Genomic DNA, 20493 nt, shown 5'->3' on the forward strand with positions numbered 1-20493 from the left:
GGGGACAGCAGCTGGCCCAGCACTGGCAGGAGGGAGGCAGGGAGGGAGGCCAGGACAGCAGCACCACTCGAGAGAGAGAGAGAGAGAGACAGCCATGCTGCTGATCATTTCCACCATGCACAGCGTCATCTCCGTTAACACCGTGTGAAAACGCGTGCATCTGAGCAGCCCTGGCTGTATGCAGAGGTGCCAGTCTGCATTGGGTGGCCCTCCAGCCTGAGGGGACCTGCACACCACGCTGCTTGATGCCAGGAGCCAAAGGAGCTGCTGCTCTCTGTGCTCCCGGGTGCTTCTGGGCCCCTTGTCTCTGGGAGCTGCAGCTGCGGGCGGAGGCTCACCCACAGGGTTGCTCCCTCCAGGCAGCACAGCAACCCTTTCTTGGTAGCCCCTCTCAGCTCATCACGGGCATCACCAGGCGGCTCTTGTGATGTCATAACCTGCTGCCCTCCATAAAACCCCGCGCTGCAGAGGTGGGCAGCAGTGCGAAGCAGAGCACTGGCAGCAGCTAGCGCATGCCTGGAGAAGAGGTGCTTGGGTCTCGGGAGGAGAGCAGGCTTTGCCCTGTGCCTGGTCGGTGTGCTGGGCTTGTGGAGATGCCAGCCACTTTGGGCAGGTGGGTGCAAGGGGGCCCAGAAAGCAGAGGGTGGTCAGGCCAGAAGCCTTGTGTGCTGCCTGGCTTCCCGGCAGGAGCAGGCAGCCCCACAGCACGGGGGCTGTCTGCACTACTGCCCTCCAGCCGGGCAGCCCAGCAACCCCATTCTGGGGGCACGGCCCTGCCCCTTCTGCGGGGAGAGCCGAGCAGGGCCAGGCTGCTGCCCCTGTCTCAGGCCAGAGCTCTTTGTGTCCCGGGGTGGGGTGCAACGGGCCAGACCTTCCCAAAGGCCCTTGGGCTTTCAGACTTGCAGCTGTGCTGAGCACAGGAACCTGGTGGCAAGCGAGCTCCTAAGCGGATCCCTGGCAAATACATGTCCCAGATTTTGTGCTTTGCTAACAGCAGTGGTCCTGCTCTTTTAGACAACGCCACACCCACCAGAAGGGCAGGAGTGTCCTGAGGCTCCTTCTCCTGCTGCTTCCCGTCCTGTCGGGTGAGTACCCCTCACCAAAAATGGGCCTCTCAGTCCTGGGGAGAGGGAGCAGCTCCTCAGGAAAATAACCATCTCTTGACAATGTGACCCACAGCTCTTGTCTACTGCTGGAGACACCCAACGGTGTGGGGAACGGGAGCGTTGCAGGTAAGTGTCCCTTGCTGAGGGAAAGCCAACGCCTGCAAAGGCCGTCGCTCTGCCCTCCTGCCTCCCCTGGGAACACGCAGTGCCTGCTCGAAACTCCCCATCACCGCTGAGGCAGAGGCGAGGGAGGAGCACTTCTGGTCATCCTTCAGTCTCCTTAGCGCCTGCTTGGGGTTTAACACGGAGACGGATCTTCCCGAGTGACTTCCAGAGGGTGGCAGGCTGAAGTGGGGAGCACTTTGGCAGAAGGTGCCTTTGCTGCCTGCATACCCATCGGAGAGCCTGGGGGGGGGGGTCAGATGGCGACCCGAAAGATGCTCTGCTGAACGTGGATGGTTAAAGAGGCCAGGTTTGGGTCAGGGTCTCTCCAAAGTGACTGAAAGCAGCAGGAAATTCTGCCACCTCTCCGTAGGGGAGTCTCCTTTGGGAAGCCCTGGCAGTGCTCCTCATGCTTGCTCCAATAGAGTGTCTCTCCAAAGAGTCAATTCTGGCAGTAAACAAGCTATTTTGCAAACATATATAGAGAATATACGTTTCTTTTCCGGGTTAAGTAAAGGTGGCCCATCCACCTGTGTCATAATCTGGATGTGACGCGTCATGCGCCGAGTCCCACGTCATTTAGTCTACCTACTCCCGACCATGCCAGGTGCCCGGGAGGAGAAGCGGTGTTTATTTCTCTTACGGTCGTTACAAGTCACAGTACAAGTGTTACAGAGAATAAAGCCCGAAACGCACGCGTTCGCACCCGACACGCACGCGCCCGCGCATTCATTCCCTTGTCGGGACAACGAGAGTCCAAGGCCCCTGTCACCAAGTCCTCTCGTCCGGTGGTCCGTCCCGACGTTCTTCCCATCCGGATCCCTCTGCTCGGACGCGGTGAGTGTCCCTCCGGAGTCCTCACCACCGGCGTGCTCTCGATCGCCAGGTCCGCAGCGGTACTCGGGATCTCGGGCTGGGCGTCGATGGCAATGGTGGAGCCGGAGCCCCTGTGGGGAGAGAGAACCCTCGCGCGCTCCCTCTCGACCCGTACATTGTCGCAATCAAGTGGCCCCCGATACAGACGCGGTCCGCATCGCGATAGGCCATTAGTCTCATCCATGTGAGGGTGAGTCAAATAGCCGCACAGCTCCACCCTCCAAAGCTGTCCTGCTTGGCCCAAATATTGACCTATTGGGCGTAGGTTTTGGGCATCGACACGGAATCGAGCCTTAACTGTGTTTCACCTTTGGTGAATACTATCAACTGGTTGGTGAGGCCAGTCGATAGGGTAGGAGGAACTATAACTCCCGGTCTGGGGCAGAGGCCAACTTGGTTACCCCGAAGGGCATCCAGCGGGACCACGTGGAGGTGTGACCTCTGCAGCTCTGCCCAGTTAGTAACTATGATCCCGTCTTAAGAGAGTCATAGTAAGGAGTCCATCCCACACCCTCTTTATCTTGCAGGAGGTGTCGGGCCTTCCTGAAGCGGAGCTGCAGTCTCTGGGGTAAGAGCGCTTGCTTGCCAAGCAACACACGCTGTGGAGCCGTCTCAGCTGGCTTCATGCTGCCTGCACTCACTTGCTTCGCACCCAGGGCTCCCGGCCTTTCCATCTACTACCCACGGTGCTGGAAGGGAGCCATTTGTAAACCAGAGGAAGGAAAGGGGCCGGGGGACGGGGCTTGACCCAAGCTCACCTGACCCTTCTCTGCACGGCGTTTGGAGCCTGCCTGCAGAGGCTTGGCAGCTGCTGGACAAGACCTGCTTTCCCTCTGCCTTGCAGGAACTCACAGGCTTGTGAGTGCACAGCACTTTGCCGCAGCCTGCATTGCATTCCTGACCCCTGCGATCCCTGGCAGCACTGCGTCCCATCAGGAAGGGGACCGAGATGAACCCAGCTGCTGTGACCTGCCCACCACCCTTGGCTGCAGTTTGCCAAGGAACTTTGTCCTTGGGAGTCCCACTGCCATACGGCACCTCTGAGGGTCCCTTTCCAGAGTGGGTGGGAGTGGTGGGGGCTGCTGAGCCATGCCAGCAGCGAGAGGTGCTCCTCTGGGCCCCCGGCCCTGATCTGGTCTACCACGTCTGAAGCAGGGTCCATGTCTGCATTGGACCTTGTAGCTGCAGCGGAATCTTTGAAGGACGATGGGGTGAGGTACACTAGGGAGACCTGCCCTTTCTCTGCAGGCTCTGAGAAAGCAGAGCTGCCTTGGGAAAGGCGGTGGAGCCCAGAGGGTTTGTAGAAACACTTCCATATTGCCCTGCTGCCCATGCACTTGTACTCATTTACAAACAGGATTGCAGCCCACAGGCAAGGCAAGGTCTCTGCTTCTGGCCAAACAGGCAGCTGTGGTGGCTCTTTGGCTGCCAGTAGCAACTGATGGTCATGGCTTTCTGGTTTCAGCCCCATATTGCCCCTGGCAACTGCTGGGCTTTCCAAGGATCTCGGGGCCACGTGGTCATCCGGCTGCCTGAGCAAATCTGGCCAAAGGCTTTCACCATCTGGCATATCTCCGAGGCAGTCTCTCCTTCCGGGGAAGTCAGCAGTGCCCCCAAAGACTTTGCTGTCTCCGTAAGTCCTGGCCTTGCACTTCTCGGGGAGGGTTGGGGGTGGGGGGCGGCCCCAGGGAAAAGCTGTACCAGAGATGTGCTTCTCGTGGTGGCTTCTCTCAGAGCTCTGTCTGGGGCTGGGTGCTGCAGCGCACCGCATCCCCTGGGGCGCCACTGGGGGCACGTGCAGGTTCTGTGCCTTTGGGGGCTTCTTCTCTGCTTCATGGCCAACGATCCTGGAGCACATGCTGAAAGCATCCCGACCCACACTCACCCTAAGCTGAGTCACCAAGGGAGCCAAGGGAGGTGGGCAAGGGTTCCCGCATTTGGCCTCGCCGTGCCCATTTTCTGACACCCTGCTTCGGCCTGACCGGCTCCCTTTCTCTCTCGTCTTTGAGGGAGTGGATGAGGCAACGGCAGAAACTCTCCTGGGGACATTCACCTACGACGTGCACAAGGAGATCGCTCAGACATTCCATGTGCAGGTACTGCAAGAGCTGTGGGCAGGATGCCCGGGAAGAAGGCAGGCTTGTCTGCAAGTCCTTGGAGGAAAGAGTGCAGAGGATCACCCCAGCCAGCCTCTGCTCTCCCACGCTCCATGCCCCTGCGGGGAAGGCGGCAAGAGGAGGGCAAATGGGGCTTTGCTCTGCTGGCCGAGGCAGCTGCCCCACCTTTGCAAGGGCTTTCCTTTCCCTTCGGGTAGCGCAGAGAAAGCAGCAGTGGGAAGGGGTGCGGGAAGGGAAACAGTCCCCCTCAGGGGAGACGGTGGCAGGGAGGATGGCAGACGCCTGCCCCCCTCAGCGGGACTCTCCCCGCGTCCCGCGGCAGCCCGGGCAGCACTGTGCCTCCGCTTTCCACAGCTGCCCTCAGCAAGCCTCTGAGGCCAGGCCTTTGCTTTCTAGGCACAGAGGGCTCCTCCTTGGCCCTGGCAAAGGGGGCTCTGCTTGCCCTGGCTTCCTCCTCCGTCAGGGCTGCCCTTTGGTCCTCAGCAGGGGAGCGCAGGCAGGGGGGCCTCCCGCAATCTGTTGTGGCTCTTCCCACCAGCGCAATGATGGCTCCCCCCATTTCTTTACAGAAGGAGCTTCCCAGGACCTTTCGCTACATCAAATTCCAGGTGCAGAGCAACTGGGGAAACCCAGAGTACACCTGTGTGTACCGGGTACAGGTTCATGGGAAGATGGTGAGCCTCAACGACCACCCGCAGGCCCAAGACCTCCTTTAGGAAGAATAATAAAACAAAGAGGATGTGTGGCAGCTCGACTTGTGTGTGTCCCTTGCAAACGTTCTTCCAGGGAGCTTCCTACAGCTTGTGCTGCTAGTGGGGAAGGGAGCTTTGTCCCTCAGGAGAAGGATGCTTGTGGTCCGGGCTGCAAGGGACAGCGCAGGGGAATGGGGCTTGAAGGAGAAGCCCCCGTGGTCCAGCTCCGGCTCCCACAGCCCAGGGTCGCTCACCAAAGCTCCAGTGTCACTGAGAGAGCAGAATCGCAGCCCCGGGAAAGCTCTCCTGCTGGCAGAGAAGAGGAGCAAAGCAGGCCTGTCTAGGCACCATGTTTAGTGTTTCATTTAAAGGCACATAAAATGGGATATCCTTGGAGAATAATTCCCCCCTTTTGTCCGTTTACTCTTTCTGTGGTCACCTCTTAGCTCCCCCCACAAACACCCCTCATGCCCTCACTTCCCCCGCAGACACGCCCATCCCCTTCCCTTCTCCCACACCCCTCCAACCCCCTCAGCCACCCACGTACCCGCTCCCCCCGCTCCCCCTCTGGACACCCTGGCCCTGCCTGCTCCCCGCTTCAGCCCCACACTCGCGATGCCGGGCAGGTCAGCGTACTTGGGGTCAGCCATGGCCGGGGGGCATTGACAGGGGGGACGTTTTCTGGGGGATGCCCCTGGGTGGCCTTGGTGTTAGCAACTTACTCATAATTGCTTTTAAACGTGATGAAGATAAACGAGGAGCATTTAGGAAAACCCCTACAAGAGCTGATGTGGGTGCAAATGTTCATAAAAAGGACATGGGTTTAAGAAATGGAAGAAGAAAGGGTCTTTTAGTCTACCTGTGCCAAGACTAAATGGGAAAGGTCTCTCTCTGCTGCCTGTCTTTAATGTCCTGCCAAGCACCGTGGAGAAAACATCTACATGGGATTAATAACTGGATCTTTTTAGAGATGAATTTAAGAGTGAGAGGGGAATTCATCACGGTGGGTACATTTACTTTAGTCTTCCTTTTCTGGCCAACACAACTGTAAAAGCCCTTCTATTATTCTTTGCATCTTTTGCCAAATTCAGCCACAGCTCTTCCTTAGCTTTCCTGATTCCATCCCTACACATCCAGGCAGCATCCCTATATTCTTCCCACGACACAGGGCCCTGCTGCCACTGCCTCTGCATTTCCTTCTGACGCTGCACTTGGACCAGGAGCTCCTTACTGAGCCATGTGGGCCTCCTGCCTTCCTTGCACAATTTCTTGCACATGGCAATCAAGAGCTCTTGCACGCTAAGAAAAATGTTCTGACAGAGCTGCCAGCTCTCTTCAGCTCCTTTAGCCCTGAGGGCAGTGTCCCAGCGCGTCCCATCCACTAATTCCTTAAACCACTCAAACTTCACTCACCTGAAATTCAGGGTCCTGACCCTACTCTTTACCTGGCCCATATCGCCATATCCCTCAGGATCGAGAATTCCACCAGGGCATGATCACTGCAGCCCAGGCTGCAACCAGCCTTGACCTCTCTATTTACTTCTTCCATGCCTGCAAGCAACAGGTCTCGTAATGCTTCCCCTCTGGCTGGGCTCTCTATCACCTGCATTAAGAAATTATGCTCAACGCACTCCAAGAGTCTCCTGGACTGCTTACAGCTCGCTGTGCTGCTTTTCCAGCAGACGCAGGGGGACTGAAGTCCCCCAGTAGGATCTCAGCCTCCCAGTGGGATGCTTCCTGCCGCTGAAGTAGGAACGCTTCCTCAAAAGGCTCCTCGTGCTCAGGTGGCCTGGAGGGAACACCAGCCATAAGGTTTCTAGCTGCACAGTGGTGCTTAGCTCCTCCTCTCTGTTACCCAGGCTGCGTGCATTGGTGCAGAGCCATTGGTACACACCCTAATTCCTGTGAAGCTTTTCACAGGTGTTTCCCTGTTTCTTCCTAATACATCACCAGCCCATGGCTCCTCCCTCTTACTCAAAACTCCATCCCCTTCCTCACTAAGTCGAGTTTTACACGCACCTGGCCTCTTTTATACCATTTTCTGCCTAACCCCACTTTGTTCCTCCCGGCTTCCCCTTCCTCTGCACGTCCCTCATGGCTTTGCATAGCTCTCCTGATTCCCGCATCCCTCCCAGTCCATGGTCCCTCTGATTCACAATCATGTCACTTGACAAGTCCGGTTGGTCCTCTGGGAAGTGGCACCTGTAGTTTCTTGATGGCACAACAACTAGTGTGACTGGCAAAGTTCCTTTCTTGTCATTCACTCCATCTTTCTTTTGTCAAGTCTCTGTCTCAGCACACTTTGCTTCTGGTTTCCCCTTTTGTCTCTTAGCTTCCCAATTCACAAGGTCCCCAAGCAGATAACCTTGCTGGAATAAACACTCTCCCCCTCTCACACGCCTCCATCCATCAGCATGACTGGCCAGCTTTGGTTCCCAGCACTGCCTCCCTCAGCATCTGCCCGTCAGGTTTGTGTCCCTGTCTCTTCTTGCCTGTGGCTTCCTCCTTTCCTCATTATTGTATTATCCCTTGTGGCAGCCAAACAGGGCCTTGACCCAATACTCTCAGGGGATCAGACGTGCTCCCTCCACACCCCCATACACAGGTGAGAGCAAGCTATGCTGTGGCTGGCTGTCACGAGCAAGATGAAAATAGAGACCATGCCAGCGCATGCGTAGACAGCCCCCACACAGAGCGAGGGCTCCTTTTGTGCCGCTGTCAGACGGTGACCGCAGGCGGTGCTGGGGCAGCTGCAGGCTCCCCAGGAGGAGAAGCGCAGATAAACTGCCCCGAGGGCTCAGCCAGGGCCGCTGTTCCATGTCACTTCCATGGCCCGTATGTTTTGCGGGACAGTCGCTGCCGGGGCCTGGAGCTCGGAGGAAACTGGAGGCTCGGGCAGCTGCGCAGGCCCAGCTCTGGCTGGGGTGTTTGTAGCTCCCCAGGGCCCTTCCTGCTGCCTGTTGGGATCCCTGCCCTGGGACACGCCAGCAGCACAGGCCCCGCTGCTCCGCCAGCCCTGGCGGGACAGGTGCCGCGCCCAGCGGCTGCCGGGGGAAGTCCCGGCCCCTGCCAGCAGCCCCGGCGCCATTTGCCCTGGCAGCCCCTCTCCTCTCCCGCCACGTGCTCTGCTCTGATTGGCTGCCAGCACCGGCCACCCCTTCCGCTGTGCCCAGCGAGACATCAGGCGCGGAAGGCCCTGCCCCTGCCTGCACAGGGGCCGCCACTTTGGTTTGGCCGCCAGGCTGGGACAGGGTGCCGCCATGCCATGGCCGTCAGCTGCCATTGGGTGACACCTCATGCTGCTCTCTGATTGCCTGACGGCCATTTCCTGACACCGTCACACCCGCCTGCTCTCAGGCAGCCCCTGGGATTGGCTGGCAGGACTGGCCACGCGTCCCGGTGTCCCCAGGGCCACGGCACAAAGGAAGCCCCTGGCATTGCCCACAGGGAGGCTGCCACTTCCCACAGCCTCCTTGCCCACCTCTTTTCATCCGGCACTGGGATTGGCTGGCAGCCACTTCTTCACCCCTTCATACCCACGTCTTCTCAGGCAGCCCTGGGATTGGCTGCCCACCGCCTTTGGGCCAGGAAGGGCTCACATGTACATATATGGACATTTATCTAAAATATATATTGTTATAAATAGGTGGACAATTACGTATAAATGCATATTTTATTTAAAATTATGAACAGTATTTCTTTATCTGTAGCTCTATATGCATGTAAACATTTACAAAGGTAGAGAAAGTAAATATATGTAGCCATAAACACATAGGTATGAAACAGATAAAACCTTTTTTGGAATAAGAGCTAGTGGAGTGAGCAATTAACTTTTAAATGTGAATAGAAACAAAAGGAGAAGGCCAGGTCGGGGTCCCCCACTTTACCAGGCTGCAGAACAAGCCCTGGCAGGGCGGGGCTGGGGGCACTTTGGGAGGGCAGAGGGGTGCCCGAAAAGTGGTGGGGCGTGGGCAAGCTGGAACATGCCCAAGGGCTACGGCCCGCGTCTAGGAGGCCTCCAAGGGGCCCCCACAGCAAATCCTGTCACCTGCAAAGAAGAGCCCAGTGCTGTGAGCCGGACTGGGAATCCCCCCCCAGCCCAGCCCAGCCCAGCCCAGCCCAGCCCAGCCCTGCAGGGCGGCCATGCAGGCTTACTGGGGCAGGCTCTGGGCTTTGACCAGTGCTGCAAGACACAGGCCATGCTCTCCATGAAAATGGAAAACCAGGACAAAATGCCAGCTTCAGAAGACCACGTGCATGGGGACAAAGAGGAAAAGACCCCAAGGGAATCCCCCAGAAGAACCACATGAATGAGAAAAAGCAGCCAATGGGCCTGTGAACTGCACATTGCACTTTGAGGTGTCACACTAAGAAGATTGATGGTGGAGGTGAGCTCCCTTTCCCCATGGTTGGGGGGATCTCACAGCTCCCTTTAAGAACATTGTGGGGTGCAGGCTGGTGCTACATGTTTTGCGTTGTCCTTAGCTTGATGACCTGATTGAATGTTGCAAAAAACTCCAGATGACTGAGTGAGGGGAGACGTCAGGAGTGGGCTGGGACTTGTCCAGGTCCACTTGAGCCACACCAGCCAAACCCAGTTCCCTGTGTGTACGTCATGTGAAAGGACAGGGAAGCAGGGGGTGGTGGTTGATGGAAATGCATTGAATCCTGCAGGCCTTGAGCAGGATGCAAATGGTCTGTAATAAGGGGTGGAGATTGTCCTGTGTCTGGCTGGCGTGGAGTTCATTTTCTTGACAGCAGCACGTATGGTGCTGTGCTGTGCGCTGGTGGCTAAAACAGTGCTGATAACACGGTGACGCTGTGGCTATTGCTGATCAGTGCTGGCGTAATGTCAAGGCCTTCTCTGTGTCTCATTGCGTCCCCACGGCGAGGAGGCAGGGGGTGGGCAAGAGGCTGGGAGGGGACAAGGTCAGGGCAGCCCACCCGAACTGACCAAAGAGATAGTCCATGCCATCTGGCATCTTGTTAAGAAATACAGCTGGGAGGGGAGTTTCTCCAAAGGAGCCATTGCTCGGAGACTGGCTGGGCATCGGTCTGCTGGGGTGAGTGAGTGCTTCTCCATCCCTTCTTTCCTTTTCTCTTGTTCCCTCCACTTCTTCAACTGTGTTTATCGTCACCCATGAGTTTTGCTCTCGCTGTTGCCCTTCCAGTTGTCTCCCCCATCCTGCTGGGAGGGAGGCAGTGAGTGCCTGGGTGGGGGTTTAGCTGCCATCTGGGGTCACTGCACCACACGAGCACATAGCACCTAGGCTGGTATGTGCTTGTGAGGTCACTGCTGCCTGAGTAGCTGATAGGCCAAGAGGAGATTCATATGGCTTGTGTAGGAGCTTGTGAGGTCACTCTTGGCAGAGTAGCTGATAGGCCCGGACCAGGTGCAAGGCTTGTAGAGGAGCTTGTGAGGTCACTGGAGACTGAATACCTCAACAAGGAGTACATGGCAAACAGGGGGAGATGTGCTTGTGAGGTCACTCTTGGCAGAGTAGCTGATAGGCCCAGAGCAGGCCCCTGGACTCTGTAGGTTCTTGTGAGGTCATTGCTTCCTGAAGAGCTGACAGGGCAAGAGCAGGAACATGGTTTGTGGGGGTGGTTGTGAGGTCACCGGTTCCCAAGTAGCTGATAGGCCAGGCGAAGGCGCAAAGCTTGTGTAGGGGTTTGTGAGATCATTGGTGTCTGAATACTTCACAAGCCAGGAGAAGGCCCATGGGTTGTGCAGGTTCTTATGAGGTCACTCAGGCCTGAGGAGCTAATAGGCCAGGAGCAGGCTTATGGATTGTGTAGGTGCTTGTGAGGCTGCTGGTGCCTGAGTGGATGATGGGCCAGGAGCTGGCACATGGCTTGTGAATGTCCTTGTGATGTCAGTAGTGCCGGCATAGCTGGTAAGCCAGGAACAGGTCCATGGCAGGTGGAGATGCTGTGACATCACCTGTAGCTGCGTGGCGGATAGGCCAGCAGTATGCACATGGCTTGTGTACGAGCCTGTGATTTCCCTGCTGCTGGAATAGCTTTTAGGCCAAGAGCAGGCATGTGGCTTGTGTGGGTGCTTCTGATGTCATGCAGATCATATGGAGCCCCTACCCAAATGTGGCTTTTTGGAAGAAGCATCATCATCAGGAGCCCATGCACCACAGGCAGAGGTGTGACAGTGTAAGCCATGAGCACAGAGCAGTGGCAGCAGGAGGGGGTGAGGTCACGTCACCGATGGCACCCGTGGCCGTGGGGCTGGGTGCAGAGCGGCCGTGTGCATGAGAGGGGCACGACGGGGGACGGGAGCTGCCTGGCCCCGTGGCTGCCAGGCCGAAGGAGCAGCCCCTGCAGCCCTGGCTGGAGCAGTGATGCTGGGGGTGGCTCGGGGGCACGGCAGGGATGTGCCTGGGCACGGTGCCAGGAGGAAACCACAGACTTCCTGCACGGGCGCTGCCAGGGGAGCGCGGCGAGCGCTGCGAGGCCACGTGGGCTGTGGTTTGTGCACCTGCAGGCTCCAGGTCCCGATCCACCCGCGGGGAATAACGGCACCGCAGTGACACGCTGAGAGCCAGGGACATGTCCGAGCCTCGGGGCTGCGTGTCTGCTGCCAGGGCAGGGCCATGTCCCAGCTCCGGCTCCTGCGAGGGACCCACCGTGGGTCTCTCCAGGGAGGGAGGCGTGAGCCAGCACTGCTGGCATGGAGCTCTTCCCCTGGCCAAGCCTTTTTCCCAGCTGCTGCTGCCAGCACAGCAGGGGCCGTGGCAGGGGAAGGGGCTGTTCCCTTCCCATCCTTACACAGGTCGCGCGGCAGTCCCAGCCCTGTGCTTCCCATGTCTCGGGGGCGTCGGGACACTCACGCCTTGGGCTCTTGGATGAGCCCAGTGCAGGAGATGCTCAGTGCTCCCTGTCCCCACAGCAGGCTGCAAGGGGTGACAGACTCCTTTCCCCTCCACGCTCAGCTCGTCCTGTGACGATCCCCCACCGCAGTGACCCTGACGCCCGCAGTGGGACAGAGATGTCCCTCATATATGGTCATGAACGGCGCTGGAGAAGTTCATTGGAGGACTGGTCTGTGTCGGAGGGGAGATAGCTGCCGCTCATGTCTAAAAAGGTGCTGCTGCTTCGCTTGGCTCCTCCTGCAGCTGGGTCGGCATCTGCAGAGATATATCAGCCTGCCATCGTCGTTGTCCCCGTGAGTTGCCCAGAGCCGTGGCAGGGAGCGGGGCGCAGCAGGGCTGTGCCAGCGGGGCAGCAGGCTCAGGATGGGGATGGAGGGACTCCTGTCCCCTCGGGTGCTGTGCCTGCTCCTCTGGGTGCAGCTGTGCAGGGGTAAGTGCTGGCTCCCTTGTCTCACCGCCCAGGGCCAGTGGGTAGCGGCGGGGTATCAGGATCCCTTTGGGGCTGGGGTTGCTTTCCCGGCAACACTGGGACAAGGGTCAGAAGGTGCTCACGTCCATGGACCTTCTGCCTTTCCCTGTGCCTCTCTGTCTTTAAGGCAGCCCGTGCCTGGCTGCATTTAGAGACATCCCCCATCCTGGGGTACCCTTTTGGGCTCCTTGTTCCCCCGGGCTGTGCCCCTGGGGCCAGCAGTGGCCCAGGGGGGTGACGGCAGCACTCAGGGATCCCCAGGGCACAGCCAATCTGCGGGGTGCCCCGCAAGGTTTGTGTGCTGCTCCCTGCCCCCGGGTGCAGGGGAGCCCCGACCCCAGGAAGGCAGTTTGTGTCCCCCAGAGAGAAGGGGAGCGGGCTGTCTGCACTCGCAGGCTGCAGAAAATTTTCCTTCCTGGGGGCCCTGGCCAAGCACAGGGGCTGGGCTGATGCCAGGGGCGAGGAGGGGACGTGGGTTGGGGGGATCCTTGGGATTGTGTCGGTGCTCCCTGAGGACACAGAAAGCCCTGGGGGTGGTGTGGGTTTGGGTGGTGCCAGGGAAGGTGGTGCCGGGGAAGCTGCGGGCGTGGGGGCATGGGGCTGTGCAGGGTGTGCTTGGCTGGGGAGGAGACGGTGCCCTGTGCAGGGCCTGGGGGCACGGTGTGTGGGTGGGCATGGGCAGGGGCCGTTGGCGTGGGAAGAGGTGCCAAGGGCTGTGGGGTGGTGAATCGCCCATCAGGGCTGGAGTTGGGCACCCCAGCCCTGCACAGACCGTGGGGACAGGAGGGACCCCAAAACTGCTGCAGGGACAGCCTGGAGGGGAAGGGGCTCCCACCCTGGTGCCTGTGACTGGGCCTGGGCAGGGGTGACCCTTAGACCTGCAGTCTGGAGCTCGGCACTCTCCTGACCGGTCCCATGTTGCTGTTTGAAGGGGCTGCAGAGCTGAGGCTGGAGGATGGCGGCGGGCGCTGTGCTGGGCGAGTGGAGGTGAAACACCAGGGCCAGTGGGGAACCGTGTGTGGTTACGGCTGGGACACGAAGGATGCTGCAGTGGTTTGTAAGCAGCTGGGCTGTGGGTCTGCTGTCACAGCTCCTAAATACGGGCACTTCGGGCCAGGATCTGGCCCCATTTGGATGGATGATGTTAACTGTCATGGAACTGAGTCTGCCCTGTCTGACTGTACACACCCTGGATGGGGACAAAACAGCTGTAATCACTATGCTGAACACGACTGTAAGCACAATGAGGATGTTGGAGTGACGTGTTCAGGTAAGGGGCCAGCCTGTTCCCCACCTTTGGGACCGGGACAGGGGAAGGGACCTGGCTGTGCCCTCAGGGAGCAACAAGCGGGCAGCGGAGCAGGGCTCGGTGTGGCTGGTGACACTGCCGAGCTGGGACTGTCATTGCTGCTGTCCCTGGTCCCTGAGGAAAGAGCAAGGGGAGCCCACCCTGTGTGTCCAGCCACTGCCAGGCCCCAAGGTGGCTCAGCCCACCCTCAGTGGGGGCCTGGGGCTGGGAGATTAATCCCTCTCCCTGCCCCGGGATGGCTGCTGGTTCCCATCTTTCTCCTCCCATTCAGCCAGGACCTGTCTGGCATTGCCGAGGGCCAGGTTTCCCCATGCCAGAGGCACTGGGAGCTGCTCACGTGGCCACCCACAGCCCCGGGGAAGGGCATGAGATGGCAAGGGACTTTTGGGTTGTGCCTGCTGGCAGAGAGGAGTCCCTCAGCCTCAGCAAAAGGGATGTTCAGAGGGGAGGAGCGCTGGCCTTGGGCAGAGGAGCAGGGTGGCCCGTGGCACCTCATTCCTCTCCCAGGGTCCCCCCATGAGTTCCAGCCCATGGGGATACGGCCCCAGGCAGGCAGGGCCAAGCTGCTGCCCAGCCTTTCCTGCCTGCCCCAGCCCGCGGCTGCCCTGTGCCACAGGGGCTTTGCCAGCACTTGCACTGTCCTCAGTGCCTGTGCTTGCACCGGGAGCTCGTGTCAGCCCAGGGCTGCTCCTCTGCCCGCTCCCCTGCCCTCTGCCTGGCCCTTGGTGGGGATGTGCGTGCCTGGCACTGCACTCTGGCCCTGGCTGAGGACCCCCTCCCTGGGCAGGTGCCAGAGTGGGGAGCTGGCACAGACACCGGCTGCGGACAGCAGCCAACCCACAAGTGCTGTGATGATGCCTGAGGAGCGGCAGGGGGGCCCTGGTGTGTTTGTGCCATCGGCACCCACTGGCAGCGGTGGGGTGGTTGCGGTCTCTCTGCCTGTGGCCACCTTGCAGAGCAGCTGGGATGTAGGCACGTAACTGCCAGAGGGCTCTGGGAGAGCTTGAGGGGTCTTTGGTTGCTCCAGGATTTGTCCAGCTGGTCGGAGGGGACAGTCCCTGCTCAGGACGTGTGGAGGTCCATGACGGGAACCAGTGGAAGACTGTCTGTGACTTCGACTTTGGTCCCAAAGCTGCCAAGGTGGTCTGCAGGGAGCTCCAGTGTGGCACAGCCCTGTCCGTGCCTGGGGCAGCTCGCTTTGGAGAAGGTGTGGGTCCCATGTGGGACAGAGAGCTGCAGTGTGCCGGGAATGAATCCTTCCTCATGTTCTGCCCCAGGGGATCCCGCAGGGACCAGCCTTGCACCCATGCCAATGCTGTCGGTGTCACCTGCACACGTAAGGACTCAGGGTGGGGTGTTACATATCCGGGGGTGTGCTGGGGACAGGGGAGCAGGGCAGGGACCGTGCCGTGCTGGGTGCGCACTCTGTCATCGTTCTCTGTCCCCAGAGTACACAGGGTTCCGGCTGGTGAACGGCAGCACGGCGTGTGAGGGGAGAGTGGAGGTGCAGGTGCTGGGCACCTGGGGCACCCTCTGTGCCTCCCGCTGGGATCTCTTGGACACCCACGTTCTCTGTCGTCACCTCGACTGCGGGTTTGCTGAGTCCATTCCCAGAGGAGGGCATTTTGGGAGTGGAACCGGACCTGTGTGGAGAGACTCATTCCACTGTGAGGGGACTGAAGCCCACCTGGGACAGTGCCCAGTGACTGCCCTGGGGGCCTCACCGTGCTCCCCCGAGAACCACGCTGCTGTCATTTGCTCAGGTGGGTGCTGGGAAAAGGTGCCATGGCCACCCAAAGCAGGGGAGCCCATGGCAGCACCAGCTGCATTTGTCCCTTGAGAAACCCTGCCTGCACCAGGAGCAACCTGGAGGGCTTTGCCTGCTCTCACCGACGGCTCCGATGTGGGAGAGCTGAAGAGTGAACGAGGTCAGGCATCTCTGCCCCCCAGGGCAGTGGCTCAGGCCCTGCGGCCAGCGCCAGGCGCGGGGTCCTCTGCTCTGCTGCTGCAGGACAGGCCCAGGATAGGGCTGTGGGGCTCAGCTCCATCCCTCTGGCTGCAGACAGCCCAGTCCCAGCCCCACAGAGACCCCCCCTCAGAGCCCAATCCCACGCCTGTGGGGGCTGCCCAGGTGCCCCCAGCAGCAGACCTGGGGGGTGAGGTGCAGAGCGGGGCTGGGCTTTGCCCTTGCTCCTGGTGCTTCTGGTCAGCACAAGACCCAACCTTGTGCTGTTTGCTCAGAAAGGCCCCCCGTGCTCTGCTCCCTGGCAGGGACGCAGGCGCCCAGACCCCAAACCCAGGGATGCAGAGGGGCACAGACGTGCGGGCTCTGCCTGCTGTCTCAGCAGCGCCGGTGTCAGCGCTGAGGTTGGGCAAGGCTTGGCCAGCACTGCCTGTGCCCGGGTCCCTGCAGCGGCTGCTGCTCCCTCCTGCGGGAGCTGCCCCATCGCCCTCAGCAGAGACGTGTTGGGTGGCTCTGCCCCACCAAGAGCAAAGACAGCGTCTTGCTCAGGGCCTGGGAAAGCAATCCTGTGGAAACGTGCTCCTGAAGCTGAGCGCAGAGGGCTGGGGCAGGCGGGTGAGCTGCAGGGTGCTGTGCGGGTTGCAGAGCCTGGGGAGGTGCTGCAGGTCTGTGGGCTCTGTGGTGCTGCCGAGGGCTGGGGCACGGCTGCTGTCCCCAGGCCCCGCTGGCTCCACGGCCCTGCGGCTGGTGGGTGGAGGGAGCCGGTGCGACGGACGAGTGGAGATCTTGCAGCGCGGGACGTGGGGCCGAGTCCTGGATGACGAGTGGGACGTGCGGGAGGCCAGCGTGGTGTGCCGTCAGCTGAGGTGCAGAGAGGCAGAAAAAGCCTACAACCCCGCGAAGCCTCAGAGAGGGACGGGTCCCGTGGGGCTGCGAGGGGTGCGGTGCGCAGGGCACGAGGCCGAGCTGAGCCTCTGCAACACCTCCCTGCCCGAGAGCGCAGCGGCGGCAGGGATTGCGGAGGACGTGGGCGTCGTGTGCGCGGGTGAGTGGCACTGCACGGGCCCCCCAGGCTCTGGGCTGGGTGGGCAGCAGCCCCTGCGGGCAGCTGGGGTTTCTTCCTGCTGCAGGGAGCCAGCAGGTGCGGCTGGTGAAGGGGCCCGGGCGCTGCGCTGGGAGAGTGGAGATCTACTACCAGGGCAGCTGGGGGACCGTCTGCGACGATGGCTGGGACCTGTCTGATGCCGCCATCGTTTGCCAGCAGCTGGGCTGCGGCGGGGCGGTGGAGGCGGTCGGCTCCGCTCGCTTCGGGGAAGGCTCCGGTCAGATCTGGCTGGATGGCGTGAACTGCTCCGGGGCCGAAGCTGCTCTCTGGGACTGCCCGGCAGGGTCCTGGGGGCAGCACGACTGCGCGCACAAAGAGGACGCAGGAGTCGTCTGCTCAGGTCTGTGCCGGGAGCTGTGGTGGGAGCCCAGCGCCCGGGGAGGCCGGGACGAGGGGAGAGCCGGCAACGGCCCAGGCTGTGCCTGGCTGCCTCGGAGCCCCTGCCCGAGCCTGTCCTGGGGACACCCCTGCACGAAGCCCCTCGGTCCCACGGGGGGTCCCTTGTCAGCTGAGCTGTGCCCAGGGCTTAGCGGGGAGGGCATGGGTGTCTCTCCGTCAGGGACTTCTCTCGGCCCCTGGCAAAAGGGTGACTTGCTGGCCGTGCCCCTGCCTGGCCAGGGCCTGCGGGGGGAAGAGGCTTCTCTGCTCCCACAGCCCCACACCAGCCTGTGCCCCTCTGGGGCCTTTCCTCCCAGATTTCATGGCCCTGAGGCTGGGGAACGGCAGCAACTGCTCTGGGCGCCTGCAGGTTTTCTACAATGGCACATGGGGGAGCGTTTGCTCCAACTCAATGACTCCAAACGGTGTCGCTGGCATGCAAGGAGCTGGGCTGCGGGGACGCAGGGACCCTGGAAACACGCCTGCCCTCTGGTAGGGTGTCTGGCCACGCCTGGCTGGATCGCGTGGAGTGTGGGGAGAGAAACAGCTCCTTCTGGCAGTGTCCCTCTGCTCCCTGGGACCCACGGTCGTGCGATGACCTGCGAGAGGAGACCCACATCACCTGCAGTGGTAATTCTGAGCTTCCTGGGCACCAGCATCGCCCCAGCTCCTGCTCCCTGCCGGGCACAGTCAAGCGCAGAGACAGGGCCCACGGGGGCTTTTACTGTACGTGCCAGACCCTGCTGCTTCTGGTGGCACAAATGGCACTTCAGCTCTCAGAGCCCACACTCACAGTGCTAAGGCATGGGGATGGCAACAGCAGTTTGAGGGGTTTGGGGCTCTTGACAGCTCCCCTCATCTCACCTGGGGAGTGCTCTTGGATGTCAGAAACCCTCAGCATTGCTGCTGCTCTGAGGGAGAACAGAGTGAGTCCTGCAAAGCAAGAGGATTGCCTGTGGCTTAGAGCAGGGTGAGGGGAGTTGATCTGTCCCTCCGTCTTGTTCCCATCTACTCTGGAATGACACCATTCTCAGATGGAGGGTGATCACACTCCCGTGTTACCCTGAAAAGTCACCAGACAAGGCTGGGGGCAGACGGATCAACCACAGATCACTCAATATCTCTCCCTTTCTCAAGGTCTCCTCACCCCGCTTCTAGGCATGGACATGCATGGCTCATGTCACCAACCCCACAGCATTTCCTTGGTCGTAGCATCTCTGCGCTTCTCTGTGGGACTTTCAGATAACACAAAGGTGCTATGGGAGAGCTTGGAAGGACACCTCAAGGAGACAGCCAAGTGTCCTAGCAATGGCATCTGATTAACAAAAAGCCAGCTCATTCCCCAGCTCCACAGGCTGCCTTCCCCACAGCCCCACAGGTGAAAGCTGGGGCACTTCATTTCCATGGACACACCTGCACGGGAGCACCCACATGATCAGTGTGTGACTCTGCAGCTGAAACTCCCATCCCCAGAGAGCCTGACAGCAAGAGCAAGATAGCAGGAACAATAGCACAGGTAGGTGGAGAAAAAGGAAAAGTACCCTGGGGTGCTGGCTGAGAGAGGCAAGCAGAGAGGCAGCTGCGCACCCAGGAAAGCATCACCTTTACCCAGCTGGGCCACCTCCCCGACATTGCTGGGCAGCTGCTCTCAGCCCCTGTGCTCTGCAGAGGGAAGTGGACGCGTGGCTGGAGAGCTGCCCCACGGCTCTGCTGGAGCTCTGCCTGCTGAGGAGGTGGTTCATGCCTTGGAGCCCACGGCCCTGAGGGCAGAGGCTTTGCTGGCTGGGACAGGAGGCAAGGGGGCTTGCTCAGGGGAAGGCATCTCTACTGGGAGGGGAGATACACAGCTTTCTGATTCCTCCCTCCCACAAGATTTCTGGATTTACTTTCTTCCCATTCCCTGGTCACATCCTTGCTGCCTGGAGATTTTCCTCCTAGGGGGTGTTTCCCTGCCCCATGGCTTTTTCCCATCACCACTCACAGGCCCCATCCCAGCCTCTGTGCACTCACCTTGGCCCTGCAGCAACCTGCCTGTTGGCAGGGCGCTGCCTGGGTGCATGTTCTTGTTTGCAGGTGGAAAAGGGCAGGCCAGAACAACCCTGATGAATCCAGCAAAGGTGATGCAGGGGCTGTCCATAGGAAGAGAAGTGGCTGAAGGTGCTTTAGGAGGCTCCTAGCAGACTCACTGATCACTCAAAGTCACAGTTCAGGAGTCTCAGTGACTTGTTCAAACTTGAGAGCTCCTTTTCCATTTCCCCCCTGCCATCACCCAAGAGTAGGAAATTGAAAAGTCATACTTGGGAAATCTCCTTGTCTTTATATGAATCGCTGCCGTGTCCTTCCCCTTGAAGCATCACCCAATGTCCTGGGGTGCTCTGGAGCTGTGAACAGCTCTGACTCTACTAACAGAGAAGGGCTTGTGGGAGATGTCGTGGTGGGAGGCTGTCTTGGGCTTAGAGACCACAATATGATAGAGTTCTCGATTCTGGGCAATGCCAAGAGGAGGGGCAGCAAAACTGTTACCATGGACTTGCGGAGGGCAGACTTTGGCCTGTTCAGGAGGCTGGTTGGGAAAGTCCCTTGGGAGGCAGTCCTGAAGGGCAAAGGGGTCCAGGAAGGCTGGGCCTTCTTCAAGAAGGAAGCCTTAAGGGCGCAGGAGCGGGCTGTCCCCGTGTGCCGTAAGACGAACCGGCGGGGAAAACGACCGGCCTGGCTGAATAGGGAGCTTTTGCGGGGACTCAGGGAAAAAGGGAGAGTCTACCGCCTTTGGAAGAAGGGGCGGGCAACTCAGGAGGAGTACAGGGATCTTGTACAGTACAGTACAGGGTCCTGCAGGGAGGGAATTAGAAAAGCAAAAGCCCAGCAAGAACACAATCTGGCCAATGCTGTAAAAGATAATAAAAAATGCTTTTATAAGTACTTCAGCAATAAGAGGAGAGCCAAGGAGGATCTCCATCCCTGTCCCCGTGTGCCATAAGACGAACCGTATTGAAATGAGCCTAAAGTGGATTTGGTGCTGAGTCCCTGAACCTTTGATTCTGACAGGAGACTGCAAAAACTCCTCAAGAAGGTAAAGCCAGAAGCAACTGCTGAAGTTTCTTGAAGTATTAACAGGTCTCACTGAGGGCCATTACCAACACAGCTTTCCCATGGACTCGTTAGAGCAGAAAATTGGAGACAGTGATGGCAGGAAGGCAAAGACAAAGTGCAGGTGAGTGATGCTGAGAAAAGCCTTGATGTGTTTCATCAGGGCAAACACCAAGCCCTGACCCCCAGCCCCTCGCAAGAGAGATCCTGTCCCTCAAGCGTGGCTCCGGGCTCTTCCTGGGGTGGTGGGATGTGGGGTGGGCAATGTCAGCTGAAGGACGGTGGTACAACACCTCCTGGCATCTCTGGGGTGTGCAAGGAGGCAGCAAGGCTCCAGTGTCATGA

General features: G+C 59.6%; 2 protein-coding genes across 2 annotated transcripts in view; both read left to right on the forward strand.

Moving 5' to 3' along the window:
- LOC142595961 (antigen WC1.1-like) overlaps window positions 1-20493 on the forward strand; it is a 140218-nt gene that overhangs the window by 34430 nt on the left and 85295 nt on the right. Inside the window, 7 exon segments of the mRNA XM_075724830.1 lie at window positions 13226-13576; window positions 14643-14951; window positions 15064-15378; window positions 16297-16623; window positions 16709-17023; window positions 17379-17481; window positions 17483-17691. Of these exon segments, the coding sequence (XP_075580945.1) occupies window positions 13226-13576; window positions 14643-14951; window positions 15064-15378; window positions 16297-16623; window positions 16709-17023; window positions 17379-17481; window positions 17483-17691 (1929 nt within the window).
- On the forward strand, window positions 3305-6526 carry LOC142595921 (SUN domain-containing protein 3-like). Its single transcript, XM_075724794.1, has 5 exons — window positions 3305-3355; window positions 3610-3777; window positions 4154-4240; window positions 4831-4935; window positions 6425-6526. Exons 1-5 carry the CDS (start codon window positions 3305-3307, stop codon window positions 6524-6526), a joined length of 513 nt encoding a protein of 170 aa, XP_075580909.1.

The sequence above is a fragment of the Pelecanus crispus genome, chromosome 25, assembly GCF_030463565.1.
Source record: "Pelecanus crispus isolate bPelCri1 chromosome 25, bPelCri1.pri, whole genome shotgun sequence".
NCBI lineage: Eukaryota > Metazoa > Chordata > Aves > Pelecaniformes > Pelecanidae > Pelecanus > Pelecanus crispus.

Coding starts and splice junctions, on each gene's coding strand:
- LOC142595921 (XM_075724794.1), top strand. CDS start 3,305: ATGTCTGCATTGGACCTTGTAGCTGCAGCGGAATCTTTGAAGGACGAT. Junction 3,356..3,609: donor AATCTTTGAAGGACGATGGG/GTGAGGTACACT, acceptor TTCTGGTTTCAG/CCCCATATTGCCCCTGGCAA. Junction 4,936..6,424: donor TACAGGTTCATGGGAAGATG/GTGAGCCTCAAC, acceptor CATATCCCTCAG/GATCGAGAATTCCACCAGGG.